The sequence below is a fragment of the Cyprinus carpio genome, chromosome A12, assembly GCF_018340385.1.
Source record: "Cyprinus carpio isolate SPL01 chromosome A12, ASM1834038v1, whole genome shotgun sequence".
NCBI classification, from domain to species: Eukaryota; Metazoa; Chordata; class Actinopteri; order Cypriniformes; family Cyprinidae; genus Cyprinus; species Cyprinus carpio.
Window position 1 is genome coordinate 15736562 of NC_056583.1, and position 23162 is coordinate 15759723.

The following is a 23162-nucleotide window of genomic DNA, read 5'->3' on the forward strand; positions in this document are numbered from 1 at the left end:
AAACACTGAAACAGTTATAATGTAACAAAGACTCATTTACTGAAATCACTTGACTTTGGCTCTTTGATTCATGATCTGATTCTCTGGTTTTGAAACTTCAAAGTGCACATAACCATATTAAGGACTCAAAATATAATTAACTGTTGTTCGACTAAGTTTCTTTTGTTCAGAATTTGGTCTTCTATTGTCATTCTTTCATAAATGAAACTGTTTTAAGAGACTCTCCGCTCTACCCCACTATGAACACATATATAAGAGCAGGTACATGCATCTGTATGCTGTGTATAGAGTTACATTATCTCACTTTCTTCAAGTAAACACCACATGAAGAGATAATATGCAAATTCCATTAAACAATGATCATAGTGGTAACTTTTAATGCAGAAGTCATATTTGCAAGATCAACTAAATGAATAAATAAATATGTGTTTTTGTAGTATACAATGTCAAAGTAATATTTAATTCGAAAGCCCACCCTTCATTCTGTCATTATTGCATCATACTGACATCAAGTGGTCACAGATGCAGGTTACACACTCTACAGTGCATTTGAATGATGCCTGATGTCTCCTGACTATGATCAGTTTCGTGACTTGATGAAATATCTATTAATTCATGTTCATGTGTACTTAAAAGTCCTCAATCTCTTCTAAGCACAAGGCTGAATTTATTTGTGTCTGCTAAATGAATAAATGTAAAATTAAGATTTAATTTATTCAATGAAGATGTACATAGAGGGAGCGCTTGCTGCAAATACTGTATTTCACAGAGAGGAGGAGCAAATGACAGACAGACAGAGGATGGAGAGAGAGAGAGAGAGAGAGAGAGAGAGAGAGAGAGAGAGCTTGAGCTCTTCATTAACAGACACCACCAGCAGCACACAGATGAAACAATGATCCAGATCTGTGATGATAAACTCTTCATATTTCAGCTGCTGCTCCTCGTGTCAGGTGAGAGTTATTCTGTGTCTTTCTAACAGTCTGTCTGTTCTCAATCAGGTCCATGTTTGCACTGAGCTGTTTCTCTGTATGTTTTTATAGTCGTGGCATGTGAGACGAAAGAGATCTTGACTTTCACTGCACATGAAGGAGGAACAGTTGAGATACGCTGTCCATATGCGTCTGGACATGAAGCACATGAGAAGTATCTCTGCAGAGGAGAATGTCCAAGAATGAATAAAGACAAAGTTGTTAAATCTGGATCATCAGCTCGAGGCGAGAGATTCTCTCTGACTGACAACAAAACAGCCCACATCTTCACCGTCACCATCTCTGATCTGAGAACAGAGGATCAAGGACAATACTGGTGTGGAGTAAAGATAGGGCTGGGGTTATTTGATGACTTTACAAAGATTCATCTGGAAATTAAACATGGTAAGTCTGTGTGATGTACTGTATATACTGTATGTGTGAAATACTTCATCATTGGCAGTGCACATGAATAATGTGTAAAACATAAATTAACAAATCTAGTATACTCTAAAGAAATATGTCTGAGGTATGTTTGCGTGTATGACTGCTGTATCATGTTCTGAAAGATGTAAAGAGGTGAGATAACAGAAACCACAGTATCCTCTGGAGAGGCTGAAGAGCCAGTGTTCACACCACAGAGGCATCAACAATAAAAACTGACCTGCATCACTTCCTGTCACATGACATTCAGTTTCTTTGAGAAGAAATAGTTAATTCAGGAAACAAAAAAACAAACCTACACAACTTAAAATCTTACTTATATATATTTCAGCCATCAGCATTTTTGTTTGTTTTTAAAAATAAATCAGCATAATTTGAGTTGTGCAGTTAAACTTTCCCTTTTTTAATTTTACATGACTTGCACCTTAATATTTAGGCATGTGGTTATATTGTTTAAAATCAGTTACATCTAGCAGCTTTTCAAAGAGTTATCTGTTGACATTTAGTGCCTCTAAAGGCCATGGTCTTTTTCATTTCACATTTATTACATCATCAGAGCACTGCAGAGCAGCCAGTGAATGTAGAGCAGAAAGAGCTGACATTATTCAGAGCAGTGTCTGATTAAACAGCTAATATTGTCACTGTAAGTACTTAATTATCTCACTGATGCTCTGATTTAGTGTCCCGAGTGTCTGGTTTGAGTGGACAGCATCTTTATATTCACTGCCATAATAAAAGTGAATTGAAGAACGATGTCAAATTCATCTGCAAAGGAAGCGACCCGTCCCTCTGTGAGACATCAGCTATCAGAGTTTCATCAGAGATCAAGAGTAATGGCCGTTTCTCTCTGAGCGATAATGAATCTGCAGAAGTCTTTACTGTGACCATCACTAATCTGACAGAAGAGGATTCTGGGATATACTGGTGTGGAGCTGCACAGAGAGGACAAGAGCACAAGAACAAGTGGATTTCAGTGATAGACCTGAACATTTCTGCCGGTAAGATGCCATTAACAGGTTTTATATTATGTTAGGGAACATAAAAAACTAAATAATGATTCATTCTTAATGTAAAACGTTCATGCTAAACACACATGGCTGGTCACTCATAAGCCTCTCTATTTCCTTCACACCCTTGACATTAGTGAAGCGTTACTAACAGCTGTGTTAGGGGAAGTACAACGTGTCACATGACCTTTTGCCTCAGTAAGACTGTAAAAATTAAACTGTGTGCATTTATTCAGAAATGCGTTCTCAATATGTGACCCAGGACCACAAAACCAGTCATAAGAGTCAAGTTTTTGAAACTGAAATGTATACATCATCTGAAAGCTGAATAAATAAGCTTTCCATTGATGTATGGTTTGTTAGGATATAGGATGATATTTGTCTGAGATACAACTGTTTGAAAATGTGGAACCTGAGGGTGCAAATAAATCTAAATATTGAGAAAATCACCTTTAAAGTTGTCCAAATTAAGTTCTTAGCAATCCATATCACCGATCAAAAATGAAGTTTTGATATGTAATGTAGGAAATTTACTAAATATCTTCATGGAACATGATCTTTACTTATTGTCCTAATGATTTTTGGCATAAAAAAAATAAATCGATAATTTTGACTCAAATAATTGTTTTGGCTGTTGCTAAAAATATACCCAAGCAACTAAAGACTGGTTTTGTGGTCCAGGGTCATAAATATAAACAGCACCTGAAATAGTCTTTGTTGTAATCATATCTGGAAATAACCGCATGGGCTGTCATGCATTACACCCAATTTCAGGCACATCAGAGAGTGCATCACCTAAACCAACAACAACAACAGCTTCATTTCACACCAGCAAACCAGCGACAGAATATACCGCCTCCAGCAGACCCGTCACGTCTTCATCATCATCATCATCAACATCTCCTTCAGTGTCAATGTTTTTCTCACTGCCTGCTAATGCAGTGTCACCAAAACCACAACCGGGTACAGAGAGTGTGCAGAGACATTTCTTTCTCAAGTTTCATTAAATATAGGACATTTAGAGTCATTTATTGGATGTTTTTGTCTGTTTTTCAAGGTTTAACATTAATCATCATCATGGTGATGGTCATAGGGATACTGACAGGGTTTGGATTCTCATTTTTCATATACTTAAGACAGAGGCAAAAGAAAGAAGGTAAATGTCTTTTTCACATCAATTCACCTGAACTAGAATCATTTTATTCTTATTTACCTCAGTAAATCACAGTATTTTCATAGTCAAACCGGACATCAGTGTCACAAAGCTGCATGTTGTGTCAAAAGAAAGTTTTTTGTCAGAAATCATAAAATTTGGTGTCACAAAACAGGAACGCAGCCCACAGATGTCGCTCATGGCCCGAGTAAGAATCTGCCCGGTGGAGATATGAGAGAAACTAGAGAAGTGAGTTTCATCATGTGTCTGCATGCAGTCACTAGTTTGTGGATTCTAATCATCTTTTCCACTCTTTATCCACTTGTTTTCTCTCCTCTTCAGGCGGACTGTGATTATGAAGAAATCAGTAGCACTCTTTATCATCCTGACTATAGCCTGGTCTTTCCAGCATTCGCTGAACATGATGACTCTGTTTATGCTCTAGCACAATTACCAAGCAGCCCCTCTGACGAAATCAACTACTCCAGCATCACATTTACAACAACACATCATTCAGTCAGGACTTCTGACGGACAGGAAACATGTGACTACACAACTGTTAGACCGTAAAAGACTGAGGACATGCAGGTTTCATTTAAATCACACCAAACTAAGACTGCAACTCCTCCTCCTCACGTGCTTTGTGATTTTAAATCTGTGGCCTTAATGTTATTTTAGATCAATCAGTATTAGAGAAATAAGACTGTTTGAGGTATGTTTGGTTACATTTCTGTTGTCTGTTATTTATTCATACCCACAAGTGCTTTAGTATTACAGTACATGGTGAAGAATTAAATGAGTGGAGAAAATAAATGTTGTGGAGCATTAATAAAAGTTCGAATGAAAAGTAGTGCGACAGGCTGAAATGTCAGTGTGAGCTAATTATTATTCATGAGTTGCTGTTATTTACACCCTCCCAGTCTAAATATCTATTCTGGTTTTTACAGAGTTTTTACAATAATCATGCTATATATGTGTGTGTGTGTGTGTGTGTGTGTGTGTGTGTGTATAATATATATATATATATATATATATATATATATATATATATATATATATATATATATATATATATATATATATATATATATATATATATATTCAAAGGAAGTGATTCACTGGAAGTGATGGGCTCAGCTTATATCCATAGCAGAATAAGGCAATATTTAGTAATGAGTGTTTATTGATGAGTAGCCTTAATTCAGTAGATCCCAGTGTTGCTCTACAGTCTCACAATTCATCCCAGAAACGTGAGAAAGAAAATACTGGAAATTCTATTGAATATTTCCTGCTCTATGTATGTGCACAGTTTAATGCACGTGATATTTGACTATTTTCGCTGCTCACCCAAACAACATGACGCTCGAATATCGGCGCCGCCTTCAGGTCGACAGCGAAAGCGCAGTTCTTGTCAGAAAGAGGACACGAATAAAGTGAAACTAACTGATGCATCAGAGAGCTTCAGGACAGGTAAACGTAATAAATAGCTTTAATAAACTCTAAATACGTCTATAATAGATAATTAATTAACTGTTTGTCGTTTCTCACATCTTTTTTTGCATGCGTTTGGTTTTCTAATCTCATTTCCCGCGAGTTTAACCCGTTCACGGCCAGTTACAAGAACAAATAACAGTTTTAAAAAAGCGCACTCTGTTCACACAACTCAACGGAAGCTCGCTAAGAATAAACAAAACATCGTCATTTGGTGTCGACGGTAATATATGATTATATTGTTCTTGATGTGAACGGGCATGTATGAGACTTTGGACTTTCTGTCTGCATGAGCATGTTTGCATAAACCGAAGTACAATGCGTCTAAAAATAACATTAGCAAAACTGCTTCTATTCTCATTTTTATAGCTTTATATTTGTAGCTACTCAGTAGAAAGTAAGGATCAGGTCTGCTTGTGTATAAGATTGTTAAAAGTACATACATGAGTGTATCATATGTAAAAATATGAAATTGTTCAAACTGATCTTACTTTTTTCTCATAAGAGTGGGTGTGGCCAAAACTGAATGTGTCTGGCTTCTGGTCACGTATGCTTCCAGCTATTTTTAACTGAATAAAACAGCTCTTGCTGCTTGATATTGTAAACTGGTGTGTCTTACCATATTATTTTAATGTATTATCTTAATTATGAATGTTGGTTTGTTGTGCAAACTGTTTGCTGCACTTTGTTAATCTTCTCATTATTTCCCCACAGCAGCTAATGAACCGAAGGTCTCAGAAAACCAGAAAACAGCTTACTTCAGCATTGAAAAAATAAGGTGGATACAAGACCAAGGTAGACAATATGGCTTCGGTTCCAGAGGAAGCAGTTGATGAGATATATAATGACACACCAAAGAGACAAAAAAGTGCAGTTACGGCTGATGAAGTGGAGAAGGCAGATGGGTCGATGCAAATGATAAGCCCCTCACACACTTCAGTCTGCGTTGATCTGAATGCTAAAACAGATGCAACTGTAAACGCTCCTGTACTCACTGGAAACGTCATCCAGGGCTCAGTAATCTTCAGCTTCAGCTCAGCCACTGGTGTTGTCGGTGAGCTCATAGCACTGTAATATAGTTAGCATCAGAGTTGCCCAGTTTGCTCATTATCAGCCACTCTAGGCTTTGTTTTTTAAATTCTCTTACAGATTTCGGCAATCACAGGTTTAATTTTTTTTACCTGTATGTATTTTTTTTTTCAGAACTTGTTTTTATTTAAATTATTATATATGTATATATTTTTTCAAATAATTGTTTTTTTTTTAACGCGTCTGAACCACCCAGTAGTTTGGAATATTTTAATAAATACACAGCCAAAAATCCAGAGTGAAATTAACTCTGCTGGGAGTACATGTGAGACCACACTCAAGAGTGTGAAAGTGTTAAAATACGAGTGTTAAATTAACACTGAATCAGAGTTAAAGTTAATGAGATAATTAAGTGATTAATTGAGTGATGATTGACCATTATTGACGAGACCTGATGTTAACGAGCAGAATCAACAAAGACGAAAATCACTATTTTAATGTCACCACTATAGTGGCCAATGTTTGCTTTAGTTGGGCTCTTGACCCTTAACATTTTAAAGTCAGATTTTGCTTGGCTGTTGTAATGGAGTTATAAAACAGACGGGCAAACTAAAAATATTGGTTTTCCTGAATCACTGAGTTAAACTTTCATTGTTGATTATTGCGGCCGAATGATTCTTCAGCATAGGATTACCAGCATTTTAAATACAATCTGTGGAATTTCTTAAAAGTTGTTTGTTCAAAAAATCTTTCAAAAGAGTCTTTCATTTAGACATGCAAACATCAAGAATCAACCTGTGAACCTCAACGACGGTGACAATCAAAAAAGCATGTTGCAGGAGACTTGTGTTGCAGTGCATTCTGGGTGCCACCTATCAAAATTCGTCCATGGCTCCCATGATGCACTATGCCATGAATAAATTATTACCTGAATTGTCTTAGTAATGTCCTTCATGTTTTAGGCTTTAAATAAGTTTGGTGATTCAGGTCAAATAATTATTATGTAAAAACATAACTAATATCACATAAACATGTTTTTATGTGAGTTATAACAGCCAAACCAAATCTAATTTTAAAAATGTAAGGTCAAGAGCCCAACTAAAGCAAACACTGACCACTATAATGGTGACATAAATTTTTTTGATTTTCGTCTTTGTTGATTCTGCTTGTTAACATCAGGTCTCGTCAGTAATGGTCAATCATCACTCAGTTAATCACTTAATTATCTCATTAACTTTAACTCTGCTTCACTGTTAATTTAACACTCCTATTTTAACACTTTCACACTCTTGAGTGTGGTCTCACATGTATTCCCAGCAGAGTTGATTTCACTCTGTTTTTTTTTGCTGTGTATGCTCTGGTAGCTGAATGATTTGTGTTATATGTATGTTTTGTTTTTTTTCTCTTCCTGATGTTTACTCAGAAGGGCATCAAAATCCACCTGAAGGACAGATGTCTCAGAAACAAGGTACAACAGCAATAGCCCCTTCTTTATTCTGGTTATATTTGGGTCAAACTCGATCGATTTCTACATGTCTACAAGTTATGATTTCCAACATATCAGAGATTTTAGGCAGAACTCATAACAGTTCTTGTGTTTTTGATTCGTTCTAGAGCACGACGTCTTGCAGAAAATCCTGGAAAGTCACAAAGATGACATGAAGGCCAAAACAGGACGTGTGTTTGAGGGCAAAAAGGAGAACAAAACACACCTCAGCAAAGTGTACACTGAACTCTTCATCACTGAAGGGGACATCACAGACGTCTATGATGAACATGAGGTTCTGAAGATTGACCGAGCTTGGAAATCACCCAAATTTGAGGACACACCGATTGACTGCAACGACATATTCTGTTTACTGAAGGGAAAGGAGGAGGGAAACATTGTGCTGACCAAAGGCATCGCTGGTATCGGAAAGACGTTCTCCGTGCACAAGTTCATCCTGGACTGGGCCGAAGGAAAAGCCAATCAGCATGTGGACTGTGTGTTTCTGCTTCCATTCAGAGAGATAAACTTGATTAAAGATGATAAAAAGATCAGTCTCCACGAGCTCCTGTTGGAATTTTATCCTGATTTGAAAGATGTGGAAAACACCAAGTTTTATAAATATTACAAACTGGCGTTTATCTTTGACGGGCTTGATGAGAGTCGCCTGGAATTGGATTTTGATTGTAAATTGGTCAAATGTGTCAATGCACAGTCATCCATTGATGTTTTATTCACAAGCCTAGTTGCAGGAAAACTGCTTCCGTCGGCTCTCGTCTGGGTGACGTCTCGACCGGCAGCGGCCAATCTGATCCCTCCTGAGTACGTAGGATTGTTCACGGAGGTGCGCGGATTCACCGACCAGCAGAAGGAAGAGTATTTTAGAAAACGGATTAAAGACGAAGTTCAGGCCTCCAGAATAATCTCACACATCAGGACGTCTCGTAGTCTCTACATCATGTGCCACATTCCCGTCTTCTGCTGGATCACGGCCACCGTTCTTCAGGATATTCTTTTAAAAAATGATGAGCAAGACATTCCTTCGACCCTAACCGAAATGTACATCCACTTCCTTCTGATTCAGATGAACATGAAGAACCAGAAGTATGAGAAGAAACCTGAAAGAGATCGCACAAAGCTTTTGAGTTCAAACAAAGACCTGATCTCAAAGTTGGCTAAACTTGCGTTCGAACAGCTGAAGGAGGAAAACGTCATGTTCTACGAGAGTGATCTGAAAGCGTGTGGCATCGATGAAAGCAAAGAGTCCACAGGATTGTGCACTGAAATCTTCAAGAAGGACTCTGTCCTGCATGAGATGAAGGTTTATTACTTCATACATTTGAGTGTGCAGGAGTTTCTCGCCGCGCTGCATGTGTTTCTTTGCTACTTGAAGCTGGACATGGGCGTCCTGTCATTCTTCCTTGAGAATTCGCATCCTAATAAGAAAGACATGCTGTATGTTCTGCTGAGGAAGGCAATTGATAAGGCGAAGGAGAGCGACCGAGGGCATTTCGATCTCTTTTTGCGGTTCTTGCTGGGCATTTCTCTCCAGTCCAATCAGAAACTCCTCATCGGCTTGCTGGACGAAACGCTGGACAATAAAAACTGCATCAATAAAACCATCCAGTACATCAAGCAACTGCAAAACAATGACAAGTGCCCGGATAAATCCATCAACCACTTCTTCTGCATCCTCGAACTGCAGGACAGAACCCTGTACCAACAAATCATGAAATATCTGAGGTCAGAGAGCAGCCAGCCTAAAGCGGTGTCCAAGTCCAACTGCTCAGCGCTGGTCTATGTGCTTTTGATGTCAGGCGAGGTGCTGGATGAATTCGACCCGAAGCTGTTCAACAAAACATATGCGGGATGCAGGAGACTCGTCCCAGCCATGAGGTGCTGCAGAAAAGCCCTGTAAGTAGTCAAATGAAAACTCCCCCCAAATTAATTTTTTTTTTTTTTTTTTTTTTTTTTTTTTTTTTAGTTGTTTTACAGCATTTTCTGTTTTACTTTTTCAAAATTTAAATTGTATTTTTTCAACATGTTTTTGATAATATTTTCCACAAAATACTTTTTCTCCAATTTTTTTTCTTCAAAAGTTTGTTTTATTTCCTCCGCAAATTCTTTCAACATATTCCATTTTTCTTCCCCAATTTGTTTTCTACTTATATTTTTCACAATTCCATTTTAATTCAATTTGAGTTATCCAAAAGCATGTTTAATCAATTGAATTGATAAAAATTTATGAAATTATATTTTTTTTACAATTTTGATCCATCTTGTGTGACCATGATGCTGCAGAAACGCAGTTTAAGCCATTGTGTTTTTTAATTTACTACAATTTTGTCTTGCATAGTATTCAAATACATTGTTCCTTTAAGATTTTCTAAGTTTAGGTTTTCCATGTTGTTTTTTTTTTTTTAAACAAATAAAATTGTTAAGTTATTGAGCCAATGTACAGGTATGATACTGTAAATTCTAGTGACTCATTTAGGCGGTTTATACATTTCCAGCATTTTTTTTTTTTTTTTTTTTGTGGAGTGTAATACTTACATTGTTTCTTTTTTTATTTACCTTTATTGGGATCTATTTATTTGAAACTGTGTAGAGGTAAGCTCTTCATGACTAGCTAACATCTTGCCATCTTTACAGGTTTTCAGACTGTGGACTGACGGAGCAGTGCTGTGAAACATTGGCTTCGGCTCTTCAGCTAGAGGACTGTCCTCTGAGCGAACTGGATCTGAGTCACAATTACAGCATCGAGGCAGGAGTGAAGGCACTTTCTGCTGGACTGAAGAACCCACACTGTCATCTGGAGACACTCAGGTCAGCGTCGGTGCCACAGGGTGCCTCGGGGGCCCAGGCACCTCGGTCACTGTGCCCCCTCACCTCTGGAGCCATCTCCGGAGTGGGTGCCCTGATTTTAGTCTCTGGGAAGATCTCCCACTCAGAAGTATGGGATGGAGAGTTGATGTGTGTGGGCTGTCAAATACATGGATTAAAAGCTAAATGTTTTCATTTTGGTGCGTTCTTAGCAAAATTGTTTTTTCCTTCAGGTTCCAGAGCGAAAAAAGTATAGAACAGTGTTCACTTTATAAAGAATTCTAATAATCTTTGCTAATATTCTTGAATCTTCAAACTGCTAACACTTTGCTGTTCCGAATTATTCCTTTACTGTATGACCAAAAAAAGAGTATTTTATGTTTCAGCTGTTTGATCATGCCAGCGCCTCATGCACACACTATAAATTCATTGCAAACAGCACAGCCTGTTCATTATCAAAATAAAATACAGGCAACCAAAAATTACAATAATCTTTATGATTATTTCCCGCTGTCTATTATGGAATATGCATGAAGTACAAAGCCCAGTTTACCTAATAAATAATAGTTTAGCTTCAAATATATCACGAATATCGAAGCATTTGGATTGATGCCGAATGTGAGAGGTAGGGTATGAACCCAACTTTAGCTTCAGCTTTAAATGAATTTGTTTTGGCTTGTTTATAGCTTGGCATATATTATTATATTATACTGCAGTTATATTATTATAGAAATGAATAAATTCAAATTTTTTCATTCTTGGTCTGTTCTGAATAAGGTTAAATTTAAGGGATTTGTTTTGGAGTGAGGGGAACTAAAATAGTCTATGTATTTTTTTTTTTTACAGAGCTGTAAACTTTAACAGCATGCAATCAGTTGACAAACACCCTATTCATATATAACACTAGGCTACATTTTATTAAACTGTATATAAATAATTTTATTTACAAGTTTAGTGTTTATGTTTTTCTAGTTTTACGCCATCAGTATTTAGGTACAGGTGCCATTAAATATGTGCCAAAATTTTTTCCCAAAGTGTACCCCCCCCCCCCCCAAAAAAAATAATAATAATAAAAGATTACGCAGCCCACTTAAGAATTGTGCATGGCACCTCAGTCTGTGCAATCTGTGGCTGACCCTGTCTCAGGTCATTACCATTTCTATTTCTGTGTGAACATGTAGTCTGAAATGTAATGCTGATATTGTAATCGTTCAGGTTGGCCCAGTGTCATTTCTGTCAGGAGAGTTGTATGGAGCTGCTCTCTGCTCTCAAGAATATCTCACATCATCTAAGAGGGCTTGACCTTAGCGGAAATGACCTGCAAGACTCTGGACTCCATTGGCTCCTAGATGAGATGAAAAAAACAGAGAGAAAACTTGAGGTTCTGAGGAAAGTATTAATGAAATTTAGCATTAACCACACTGTACTAGGCAGATGCTTGATAAATGACTGTTTTGGAATGTTTTTACACAGGTTGAGCTGGTGTAACCTCACTGCGAAGAGTTGTGAGCACCTTTCCTTGATCCTCAGCTCAGATTCACCCCTGAGAGAGCTGGATCTAAGTAACAATGACCTGCAGGATTCAGGAGTGAAGCTGCTCTCTGATGGACTGAAGAGTCAAAACTGTCAGCTGCAGATACTGAGGTAAAACTAAGAGCTGTAGTTTATTTTTTTGACAAATGGATTGTTTCTCAGTTGTTTTGTCAATATGTAGGTTGTCTGGCTGTATGGTGACAGAGGAAGGCTGTGGTTATTTGTCTTCAGCTCTGAGTTCAAACCCCTCACACCTGAGAGAGCTGGATCTGAGCTACAATCACCCAGGACAATCAGGAGTCCAGCTGCTCAAACACAAACTGCAGGATCCAAACTATAAACTGCAGATACTCAAGTATGTCTTGTAGGTCATGGTGTGACAAAAAAAAAAAAAAAATCCCCCAAGATCCATTAAAAGTGATTCAAAACTATATATAATGTTGCTCAAGAAACATTTGAACAGTTGAAAACAGCTGTGCTGCTGAATATTTGTGTGAAAACTGTGATACATATTATTTTTCAGGATTCTTTGGTGAACAGAAAGTTCAAAAGAACAACATTTATTAGAAATATAAATCTTTTGTAAAATTCTAAATGCCTTTGCTGTCACTTCTGACTAATTTAATGCATACTTTCTGAATAAAATATAAGATTTTTTTTATATAAATATATATATACAGGGCTCGCAAAATCGCTAGCCCGATGTCCTGGGGCTTTTGTGTTTTCCAGTCGGGCTACCAAAATGTATCACTGCCCTGCCCGAAAGGCTATCTTGAATAGTGATGTAAAATTCCTAATTTTATTCGCGTTGTTCACTCGCTTGTAAGGGTGAAACGGATTGTAGTTTGTGTTCTTAAGTTAAAGAAGAATGCTCAATAAAAAGTTTTTATTAAAAATCTAGCTGTAGAGCTGTTTTCAATCAGGACAAAACATTAGTCGTAAGGTCAGTGTTGTTTTAAGCAACATACAGGAAGCAAATATATATTTGTGCAGCTACTTTTATCCAAAGGAACAATACATTGGTAATTCATTCAGTTCATTAATTTCTTGCAAATCAAACCAATGGATTTTTTGTTATTATTTTCTTTCATTCTCTTAACCTCTTCTTCTTTATTGATTTCTACAGAACTGACCCTATGGGTGAAAATTTCATCAAAGCAGGGATAAGGAAGTGTAAGTGTCTCACTCTCCATCTCCCTGTGTCTCTCTCTCTCTGAGGCACTAAAGGATGTGTTTTCTGTCTCGCAGATGCTTGCGATCTCACGCTGGATCCAAACACAGCTCATGTTCTGCTGTGTCTCTCCAACGGAGACAGAACGGCAACATGTGTAATGCAGAAGCAGCCATATCCAGATCATCCAGAGAGATTCGAATCAGTCCAACAAGTGCTGTCTAGAGAGAGCCTGTCCGGCCGCTGTTACTGGGAGGCCGAATGGACAGGTCCGGATGGGACGGTCGGGGTGACGTACGAAAACATCCAGAGGAAAAGTGATGATCTTTGTGTAGTAGAGGCCACCGCTCAGCTTGGATGTAATAGTGCGTCATGGAAAATTACCTGTGCATCTTTCCCATATGTTTCTCACGCTGAAGAAGACATTAATATAAAGGCTTCATCCTCTTGTTCATCTAAAAGAGTAGGTGTGTATGTGGACACGACAGCTGGCATTTTGTCCTTCTACAGTGTCTCTGACACACTCACACACTTGTACACCTTCCTTGTGGCTTTTGAAGATCCTCTCTATGCGGCCTTCAGGGTGGACAGCGACTCGGTGTCCTTCTGTCAGATTTAACCTGAAAGCCTCTTTATCTTATGTTCACTTCGTTAACCTAGATGATGCCCATACTTTGGCAGCAAAGCAACTCATGTAGCTGTAGATCATGAATTTAAATAAATATGTAAACATTGTGAAATTAATTACATTAACGTGGAAAAAAGCTTATTTACTGCATTTAATGGTTTATTTATTTATTGAGTTCTGAAAATCAGAAACCAACTGATCATTTGCTTAACAAGACATCTGCAGCTTACCTGACCTATTTGCTGGACGAATTAAAATAGTTTAATTTGTGTTTGAGGACATTTACACAACATTTATTATTGTGAACCCTTATGAAAATTATTGTAGTTAAACCATGGTAACCACAAATTAACCATGGATTTGCTACACTAACCATAGTTTAACCGTGGGATTTGTAGTAAAACTGTGGTTTATACAACCAATTTACGAGATCATATTTTATTTATAAATATTAGTTTAGATGTTATGCATTTTTATAGACCGTTGCTATAAAAGTTGGGGAAGTTGTGGCCCAGTGGTTAGAGAGTTTGAGTCCTAACCCTAAGGTTGTGGGTTCGAGTCTAGGGATGGCAATACCACGACTGAGGTGTCCTTGAGCAAGACACCGAACCCCCAACTGCTCCCCGAGCACCGCAGCATTAATGATACCCACTGCTCCAGGTGTGTGTGTGTGTGTGTGTGTGTGTGTGTGTGTGTGTGTTCACTGCTGTGTGTGTGCACTTTGAATGGGTTAAACGCAGAGCACGAATTCTGAGTATGGGTCACCATACTTGGCTGTATGTCACTTTACTTCACTCACTTCACTTTCACTGCAATAAAATAAAGAGTTTAATGAGGTGCATTATTTTGCTCATTGCACCCTCATGTAGCCCCAGGAGACAGGTATTTCCTTAACACTTATTTAATCTGTGTATAAGAAAGGAAATATTTGTTTCAATTTTATTTTGTGTTTGATTGTTAAAACCAAAATGAGTTGTTGTTCGAGTCAATAAATTGGGTAATTTATAAATACAGTGGTTGAATTTAAATATTTTTTCTACTGCTCTGTTCAAAAAAGGTTAGAAAAAAATTAATAAATTAAGATATGAAAGATTATATTGTGATCAATATTTTAGCTATATCCTCAAGCCCTATAGAGTGGGGGAACTATGACATCACTTTGTAGGTGGATCGGCTGTTAGCGTCACACTGGTTCCCCCTCGACAATAGGATTCTTCCATAGGCTTTTGGATTATCGCAACAACAAAAAATAAGTTCTGTGTTCAAACATAGTTCATGAAATGTACAGGTTTTGTCCATCAAGATAATCTTCACAAAATAATATAACTTTGATGAATTTTGAAGCCTAAATATAAGCACCACAACTTAAAAGCTAAACTTAAGCACCAGGGTTGCTCGCCTTCATCAATCACCACCACCACACTCCCGACAACTTCAGCTTGGATAAATCATCCATCTAAATTTACCTTGAATGCAGGAGAAATATGATATATTTGTTATGAGATAAATTTGTCTGTGATCTAGTTGTAATGAGTTTTGTTGTCAGATCAAGGCTGAACCCATATTCTGTGTCCTGATGAAAATTAGATTGGAACGTGTGATATCTCGCTTCATTTTGTGCAATTGTCATTAGCTGTTGCTGTTCTTTTGCAAGTTTGGCTCTTAAATTACAGGATACATGACTTATGATTTACATCCTCACAATTCCCTAATGTCTATTCTGACAAATCAATTCTTTTAATCAGCTGTTTGTTTTTTTTTGTTTTTTTTTTTGCAACAGTTCATATAAATGGATGGAGTGTAGGGTCATTATCAAAATTTGGCAGCAACCTGATCCTTGACTCTTCAGGCAGTAAAATGATTTCAAACAGAAAAGACTGCATGCTTGTGATTATATTTGGGGAAAAAGTACTCTTGCTGGTGTGATATTGCTTAACTAGCTATTATCACGGCCATTCCCACACTGGCTCATTAAATTGCAATCAAGTAGCTCTTATATTAACCTCAAACACACTGTAGTTGACTGATCTTGTCAGTGTTTCCACACAAAGATTGTTAACTCATTCTCAGCCTGATCATGTGCCTGTTTGTTGACCTCCTCGTGTTTCTCCTTCATTGTCTACTGATCAGCCATTGTTATGTTTTCATTTTATTCCATTCATCATTGTATGCCATCTGCAATACAATCTCAAGTTAAGTTACTTGGTTTCATTAATCTGTTTGCATCTGATACTCACCTGTTGTCTGTTTTCCTATAATCAGTAAATCCTGAGATTGAATTCATTTTACACCCTTGCTTGTGTTGTTCTATTACATCATATGGTATAAATGTGAAAACAAGAACTATACAATGGCATTTTTGATCTCAGAATTAGAACACAAATTCACATTCATTATGTACATTTACACTAAAACGCAGAGGAGGGGCCTGACAATCTGATGGATATATATATATATATACAAACGGTACAACACAAACGGTGAGTTACTGTTTTATTCTTCATTCACTTCACAGAACATTGAGGCATCTATACAGTTCAAAAAACAGAACTATGAAATTGTTTATATTACTTTTTTAGGTAAGTCGATTCTGTGATTTAATAAAGAGAGATTGAGAAGATGGCAGTAAGTTCATAAATAACTCTACATTCAGTAAGTCTATGTTTTCCCCTTCATTTGTAAAGTTCATCTCTTTCTCTGTGTCTCATAGAAGTAGGTATTTTTAGTGGCTTTTCTTCCAGCTGTACTGATGAGCGAATGCAGACATGATGAAGAAATGCCGGTCGACTGTTCTGACATTCATAAATCAGGACAAACGCTTGCTGGGATTTATACCATTTATCCAACATGGAGGATGGATGGTACGAATGTGACTTTAGATCATTAAACACACATCAGCACATTCATGATGAATCATATGTTCTATATAAACCCATCACAGGTGATTCAGAGGAGAATGGACGGCAGTGTGAATTTCTATCGGCCGTGGGATCAGTACAATAGAGGACTTGGGAATGTGGAGGGAGAATACTGGCTGGGTAAGATCTCACAGCGTGTGTGTGTTTGTGTGGATGTTCATGTCCAGTGTTTGGTTGAACATGTTCTTCATGTATGTGTATGATCAGGGCTGGAAAACATCTACCAATTGACACGTAAGAAGAAGTACAGGTCCTTCTCAAAAAATTAGCATATTGTGAAAAAGTTCATTATTTTCCATAATGTAATGATAAAAATTAAACTTTCATATATTTTAGATTCATTGCACACCAACTGAAATATTTCAGGTCTTTTATTGTTTTAATACTGATGATTTTGGCATACAGCTCATGAAAACCCAAAATTCCTATCTCAAAAAATTTGCATATTTCATCCGACCAATAAAAGAAAAGTGTTTTTAATACAAAAAAAGTCAACCTTCAAATAATTATGTCCAGTTATGCACTCAATACTTGGTCGGGAATCCTTTTGCAGAAATGACTGCTTCAATGCGGCGTGGCATGGAGGCAATCAGCCTGTGGCACTGCTGAGGTGTTATGGAGGCCCAGGATGCTTCGATAGCGGCCTTAAGCTCATCCAGAGTGTTGGGTCTTGCGTCTCTCAACTTTCTCTTCACAATATCCCACAGATTCTCTATGGGGTTCAGGTCAGGAGAGTTGGCAGGCCAATTGAGCACAGTAATACCATGGTCAGTAAACCATTTACCAGTGGTTTTGGCACTGTGAGCAGGTGCCAGGTCATGCTGAAAAACGAAATCTTCATCTCCATAAAGCTTTTCAGCAGATGGAAGCATGAAGTGCTCCAAAAATCTCCTGATAGCTAGCTGCATTGACCCTGCCCTTGATAAAACACAGTGGACCAACACCAGCAGCTGACATGGCACCCCAGACCATCACTGACTGTGGGTACTTGACACTGGACTTCAGGCATTTTGGCATTTCCTTCTCCCCAGTCTTCCTCCAGACTCTGGCACCTTGATTTCCGAATGACATGCAAAATTTGCTTTCATCCGAAAAAAGTACTTTGGACCACTGAGCAACAGTCCAGTGCTGCTTCTCTGTAGCCCAGGTCAGGCGCTTCTGCCGCTGTTTCTGGTTCAAAAGCACACGCCTGTGCACGGTGGCTTTGGATGTTTCTACTCCAGACTCAGTCCACTGCTTCCGCAGGTCCCCCAATGTCTGGAATCGGTCCTTCTCCACAATCTTCCACAGGGTCCGGTCACCTCTTCTCGTTGTGCAGCGTTTTTTGCCACACTTTTTCCTTCCCACAGACTTCCCACTGAGGTGCCTTGATACAGCACTCTGGGAACAGCCTATTCGTTCAGAAATTTCTTTCTGTGTCTTACCCTCTCGCTTGAGGGTGTCAATGATGGCCTTCTGGACAGCAGTCAGGTCGGCAGTCTTACCCATGATTGCGGTTTTGAGTAATGAACCAGGTTGGGAGTTTTTAAAAGCCTCAGGAATCTTTTGCAGGTGTTTAGAGTTAATTAGTTGATTCAGATGATTAGGTTAATAGCTCGTTTAGAGAACCTTTTCATGATATGCTAATTTTTTTGAGATAGGAATTTTGGGTTTTCAAGAGCTGTATGCCAAAATCATCAGTATTAAAACAATAAAAGACCTGAAACATTTCAGTTGGTGTGCAATGAATCTAAAATATATGAAAGTTTAATTTTTATCATTCCATTATGGAAAATAATGAACTTTTTCACAATATGCTAATTTTTTGAGAAGGACCTGTACACGCTGAGAGTGGATCTGGAGGACTTTGAAGGAAATAAAGTTTTCGCTCTGTACTCGTCCTTCTCTGTGGATTGTGAAATGGATGGATATCAGCTGCATATTTCTGGATTCACTGATGGAGGAGCTGGTAGGACACTGATTTATACTTATGAAAACACATTCCTTTGAGTTATTGTCCTCAGCGATGCTCCTCTTCTTTGCAGGTGACTCGTTATCTGGTCACAATGATCAGAAGTTCTCCACTTTTGACAAGGGCCAAGAGACCTGGGGAAATAACTGCGCCAAATATCATCTCGGGGGATTGTGGTACTACAGCTGTCTCAATGCAAACCCCGATGGTCTGTATTTATGGAAAGAAGATTCCCCCCACAGCACCATTGGTGTTGTTTAGTTAAACTGGAAGAACAACAGTTTGAAATCCATCATCATGAAGCTCAAACGTGTGTTTTAAGACTTTTGCAGAGACATTGCAAAATATCTCAGAAGCAAACAACAAAACGAATCAAGAGGCTTTCCATTCTTCTGTTGTGTTGCTAAATCTTTCTAAAAAATGATTTCTCTGTTTCTCTCAGTCACTTCTTTTAATTTACTAATGAAATTAATCAATTCATAAATTTTTTCATAAATCTATTGCAATGAACTCATTGTGTCTGTGTAGATTATATATATTTAAGCTTTTTTTATGAATCAGTAGGCTGTCACTTAATTTAATTTAAGCATCTATGTAATATGCTTAAAGGACAGAGCGATGGCACATAAGCCCCATGAACAGTCCTTTTCTATTAGAGTTAAAACATTAAAACAGTGAATGTCAGGTCAAGACTGTTATACTGAAGTTGTCCACTAGCTGGAGGATCAGGATAAATAATCTCTACTTCTTATGTCACACTATTTTGCACCAGTGTAAATGGTTGAATATTTTCTTATATCCTTTTTGAAATCAGCTGTATCACCATTTAAACTATAGATGCTCTCTATGCATTTCAGTCCATCATTACTATTAATGATGACTTACAGGCCTAATTACACTTCTGAGTTGCAAATCGAAGTAAGAACGTATTTTCTTTAATGCCTAGGCTCCTGTCTATTGCACAACATGTCCCAACAATGGAGTCTGTTCCACGAACACACATCTACTTCCATGGTCTTAAACCATCAGTTTTATAAAAAACGTGTCTCTTCTCTGCGTGTGGAGTCACAAACTACTGAGCGAAAGCACATGTAAATGGATATAATAATAAATATTTCATTAAATGCTAAATATGTATGGGGTGTTTTTTGACATTGGATGCATGTAACTTATTGCAGGAGACCTCCAACATAAAATCAGTATCCTTTAAAATAATATAATGGGGGCATTTTAAATCCTTGTCTGCACATGCATACTAATAAGGTGCTTCTTTTTTGTAGACTGTGAACTCAACAAGGTGCAAAATGCAGGTATTACAAGAATAAATGGCTGAATCTGTGCTTACAGCTGTTTTTAATGAATATGTGATACACACATCGGCAGCTCCCCTCTCAGGTGCTGCCCAATTTGGCAGGGAAGTACATAAATGATGTTCCCGAAATAAAAATGTTGCTGGTCATAGTCATTCACATTCCAGTATCATTAGAAAGCTGCCAATTAAGAGTTTACTGTTTAGAATTAATCAGACTGTTACTAATACATATACTGTTTTAAATTCAAATACACTGTAAACACAATTTCTATTTTGTTTCATGTATAAATATGTATGTTGTTATTAAATGAGCCTAATAGCACAACGAATCAGAAGCCACAATCAGGTTTCATTTCAAATCTGAGGATGTAAATACTAAAATCATTGTTATAAGATAAGACAGGTGCTTGAGCATTAGCTGAAGTTCATTGGGCCGTTAAACACACCACCGTGAATAACAGGGGCCTTTACAGTCCCTCCACTGGAGGAGTTTATGCTAACGTTAACTCTTGCAGTTGAATTTTTTGCAGCTGCTGCACCGGATGATGCTCCACCTTCAGCAGCAACGTCATCTGGAACTGATGGAAACATAAAGATAAACTCAGAATCAGCTTAGATCAAATATATATAGATATAGATTTTTTTTTTTTTTTTTTTTTTTTTTTTAGTGTCAAAAAGTACCTTCCAGAAGTTTTTTCTTCAGTTCATCAGCAAGCTCATTTTGATTAATTTTTTTTAGCACTCTGACTGCGATCTTCCCGGCATCTGAACTTTTGTACTGCTGCACCATGAGAGTCACAAGGTCATGCCGATTAACGTTCTCCAGCTTCCCACGAGGAATAGAGTTGTCTTTTGTCCCACTATTTGAGAGGTGCCATTTGAATTCTTTGAACTCGTCTTCCAGTAGCTCCTGAAGTGCATCAAGAATCACTATTTCGGTTGTAGCCATTTTGTTTCACTATAGTGGGAGAATATAACAAAACAACTCGATCAGTCTCAGTGTAGACTCAGCTGAGTGAGCGAATATAACCAGCACAGATTAAACTGTTTGTGTGGTCCTAGCAAGGGAATCAGTATATTGTCATTTCATTTATAAACCTCATTTGCAACTGAGAATAGGGTTGCCACCTTTAGTGTGGAGAGTTAAGGGACATGCATTCACACTGATTATTTCTACACCTGGCAACTCAACAATAAAACAGAACAGGTAGCTATGTGAACATTCAACAGAGCACATTTGATTATTTTATTTATTCCTAAAGAACTCCTCCAGGATATATCTTTGTGCTTTAAGCTGTCATTCTGTCTGGATCCATTTATCACCTTTTAGACAATTCTGCACAATCTGCAGCTTTTACCTGGAATATATATATATAAAATGCAATCGTACCCTGTATAATTTAGTAAATTAATTATAAATAATAAAATACTTAAATAGTTTGTTAAAGAAATAAACTAATCAGAAGTTAGTAAATAGTGTGAGAAAAATTCTAAAATCCAATTTAAATGTACGTCAGTAAGCAGACTGACATCGCAGTGATCGTCCAATCACATTTAGTCTAAGCAGAAATCCCGCCATTTTTGCATGTTCTTCTCCGAGATTCACGAGATGAGCAGCAGCATAACTTTGAGCAAGAGTTAAAAGAAAAGAAAAAGTAGTCAAAGGGGATAAAACACTTACATCTATGTGTTTATTTCTCTGGATTTTGGTGAGCACACATTTTGTGCATAAATGTCTGTATATTAGTTAGATGTGTATTGATATTCCAGTGAAAGAAAACGCAAGCTCAGTTCGTTAGCAATCACATAATGATACAATAATACACATACAGTATGAGTCCCATATGTTCATATTGTGTGGTGATGATAATGAGCTAAAAATTTTTGGACTTTATATTTAAAATTGACCTCAAGTTAGCAGCAGGTAGCTAGTTAGCTTCCCAGTTAGCATCAGCTAACAATATTTTTCAAATCGGCTATAATTTTGTAATTCATAAATATTGATTATATCTTTGTTAATTTCAAGCAACAATGTAACTGCCTGTACTCTGATTTTGCTGTAAATGTATAAATCAAAGTGTTTTGTCTGACTGGGGGCATTTTACCCCACCTGTATAATATTCAAACGGGTATTGTGAATACTGTTAAATAACTTTTTTTTTAAAATAATCATCAGCTTATTTTCACTACAAGACTAAAGCTGTTTAATTTATGCCTTCTGAGTCAAACCTACTGGCCTACAGATATATGAATATATTGTAGGCGCTTATCACGTGTTACACATGTGCTGATTAACTTCTCTGCTACTTATTGTGAAATTAATTTATTTTCATTTTCTATTAGTATTCTCCACACTGCGAAATCCTCATGTGTTTATTCAGCTTTGTGTAGGTCTATGTAAAACCTTTAAATAACGGGTACAACCCTAGCTGTGCATGACAGCTCAAAACTGTAATACTAAAGTCGACCACTAGAGGGAGCATCAGGTTACTATATTTAATATTTTTGTATATTTCATGTTGCATCAGGGTGAATTGATACTTATTTCCTAATTTCCTTTTGAACTGGCATGTATTTTGCATACTACAAATCAAAAGAGATTCAAGATTCATAATATATGTGGAAAGATATATAGCAGCTTTATCTCCAAACCGTACAAGCTGTTGGTGCTTGGACCCCGTTGATATGACTGCCTTTCAGTTTATAACTTAGTTGTAAAACCGAGCACTAAAGGGCGAGGTGAAATCCTTTACACATATTTGAATGACTCACGTCTCAACTACAGATCAAATATTTGTCTGAATAGAGAATGTGGTTTGTATGGTGGTTCCAAACGTGTAATGTTAAAGATGAGAGACACATAAGTTACCTTTCGTTTGAAACAAACACCACTGTGAACACACACACACACACACACAGACACACACACACACTTTGTGTAAATAGACTCAAAGAAGTACCGAGACCTTGAGAAAACTAACATATTTCCAAGGACTTGTTAAATGAAGATAATGTTGTACTTACAAAGTTGATCGTAAACTCGCTATCTTCTCTTCCTGTTTTCTCGCGCCGCTCAGTTTCTCTTTCACCCTTAGACTTCCTGTAGATAAAGAAAAAGGCTCCTGCTCAGTCTGCGCTCTATTGTTTCCACATTTCTTAAAAAAAGAGGACACCATCTGTCCAAGAAGGAAGATTTGTTTGATGAAACTGAACTGTTTTTAATCAACCTTTTGGATGCCTTTAAAATA

The 23162-nt window shown here is 37.4% G+C and overlaps 4 protein-coding genes across 10 annotated transcripts; 3 read left to right on the forward strand and 1 right to left on the reverse strand.

Moving 5' to 3' along the window:
- The first annotated feature begins 823 nt into the window (after nucleotides 1-823).
- Nucleotides 824-4551, forward strand: LOC109072603 (CMRF35-like molecule 8). 3 transcript variants are annotated; one of them, XM_019088840.2, is made up of 7 exons: nucleotides 824-950; nucleotides 1041-1373; nucleotides 2093-2410; nucleotides 3188-3382; nucleotides 3477-3575; nucleotides 3748-3821; nucleotides 3915-4550. In XM_019088840.2, the coding sequence occupies exons 1-7, from the start codon at nucleotides 893-895 to the stop codon at nucleotides 4140-4142; spliced, it is 1305 nt and encodes a 434-aa protein (XP_018944385.2). In that variant the 5' UTR covers nucleotides 824-892; the 3' UTR covers nucleotides 4143-4550. The 3 variants fall into 3 exon arrangements, with proteins under 3 accessions (XP_018944385.2, XP_018944386.2, XP_042623751.1); XM_019088841.2 differs by having other exon boundaries at nucleotides 3194-3382; nucleotides 3915-4548; XM_042767817.1 differs by lacking the exon at nucleotides 3188-3382 and having other exon boundaries at nucleotides 3915-4551.
- A 138-nt stretch (nucleotides 4552-4689) lies between these two features.
- On the forward strand, nucleotides 4690-14057 carry LOC109072602 (NACHT, LRR and PYD domains-containing protein 12-like). Of its 5 annotated transcripts, XM_042767812.1 has the most exons (11): nucleotides 4691-5042; nucleotides 5569-5671; nucleotides 5778-6117; nucleotides 7516-7560; nucleotides 7707-9492; nucleotides 10231-10404; nucleotides 11617-11790; nucleotides 11875-12045; nucleotides 12116-12289; nucleotides 13061-13107; nucleotides 13183-14057. In XM_042767812.1, the coding sequence occupies exons 3-11, from the start codon at nucleotides 5868-5870 to the stop codon at nucleotides 13722-13724; spliced, it is 3363 nt and encodes a 1120-aa protein (XP_042623746.1). In that variant the 5' UTR covers nucleotides 4691-5042; nucleotides 5569-5671; nucleotides 5778-5867; the 3' UTR covers nucleotides 13725-14057. The 5 variants fall into 5 exon arrangements, with proteins under 5 accessions (XP_042623748.1, XP_042623746.1, XP_018944381.2 ...); XM_042767814.1 differs by lacking the exon at nucleotides 5569-5671 and having other exon boundaries at nucleotides 4690-5042; nucleotides 7519-7560; XM_019088836.2 differs by lacking the exon at nucleotides 5569-5671.
- An 827-nt stretch (nucleotides 14058-14884) lies between these two features.
- LOC109072612 (microfibril-associated glycoprotein 4-like) lies at nucleotides 14885-18863 on the forward strand. The gene is made up of 5 exons (XM_042768068.1): nucleotides 14885-16594; nucleotides 16675-16771; nucleotides 16859-16901; nucleotides 18481-18599; nucleotides 18676-18863. The coding sequence occupies exons 1-5, from the start codon at nucleotides 16499-16501 to the stop codon at nucleotides 18861-18863; spliced, it is 543 nt and encodes a 180-aa protein (XP_042624002.1). The 5' UTR covers nucleotides 14885-16498.
- Nucleotides 18864-19938: 1075 nt separating this feature from the next.
- On the reverse strand, nucleotides 19939-23089 carry LOC122147023 (caspase b-like). The gene is made up of 3 exons (XM_042767819.1): nucleotides 22939-23089; nucleotides 20596-20872; nucleotides 19939-20492 (listed from the first exon to the last, which is right to left on the reverse strand). Exons 2-3 carry the CDS (start codon nucleotides 20861-20863, stop codon nucleotides 20329-20331), a joined length of 432 nt encoding a protein of 143 aa, XP_042623753.1. The 5' UTR covers nucleotides 20864-20872; nucleotides 22939-23089; the 3' UTR covers nucleotides 19939-20328.
- Between the last annotated feature and the right edge of the window lie 73 nt (nucleotides 23090-23162).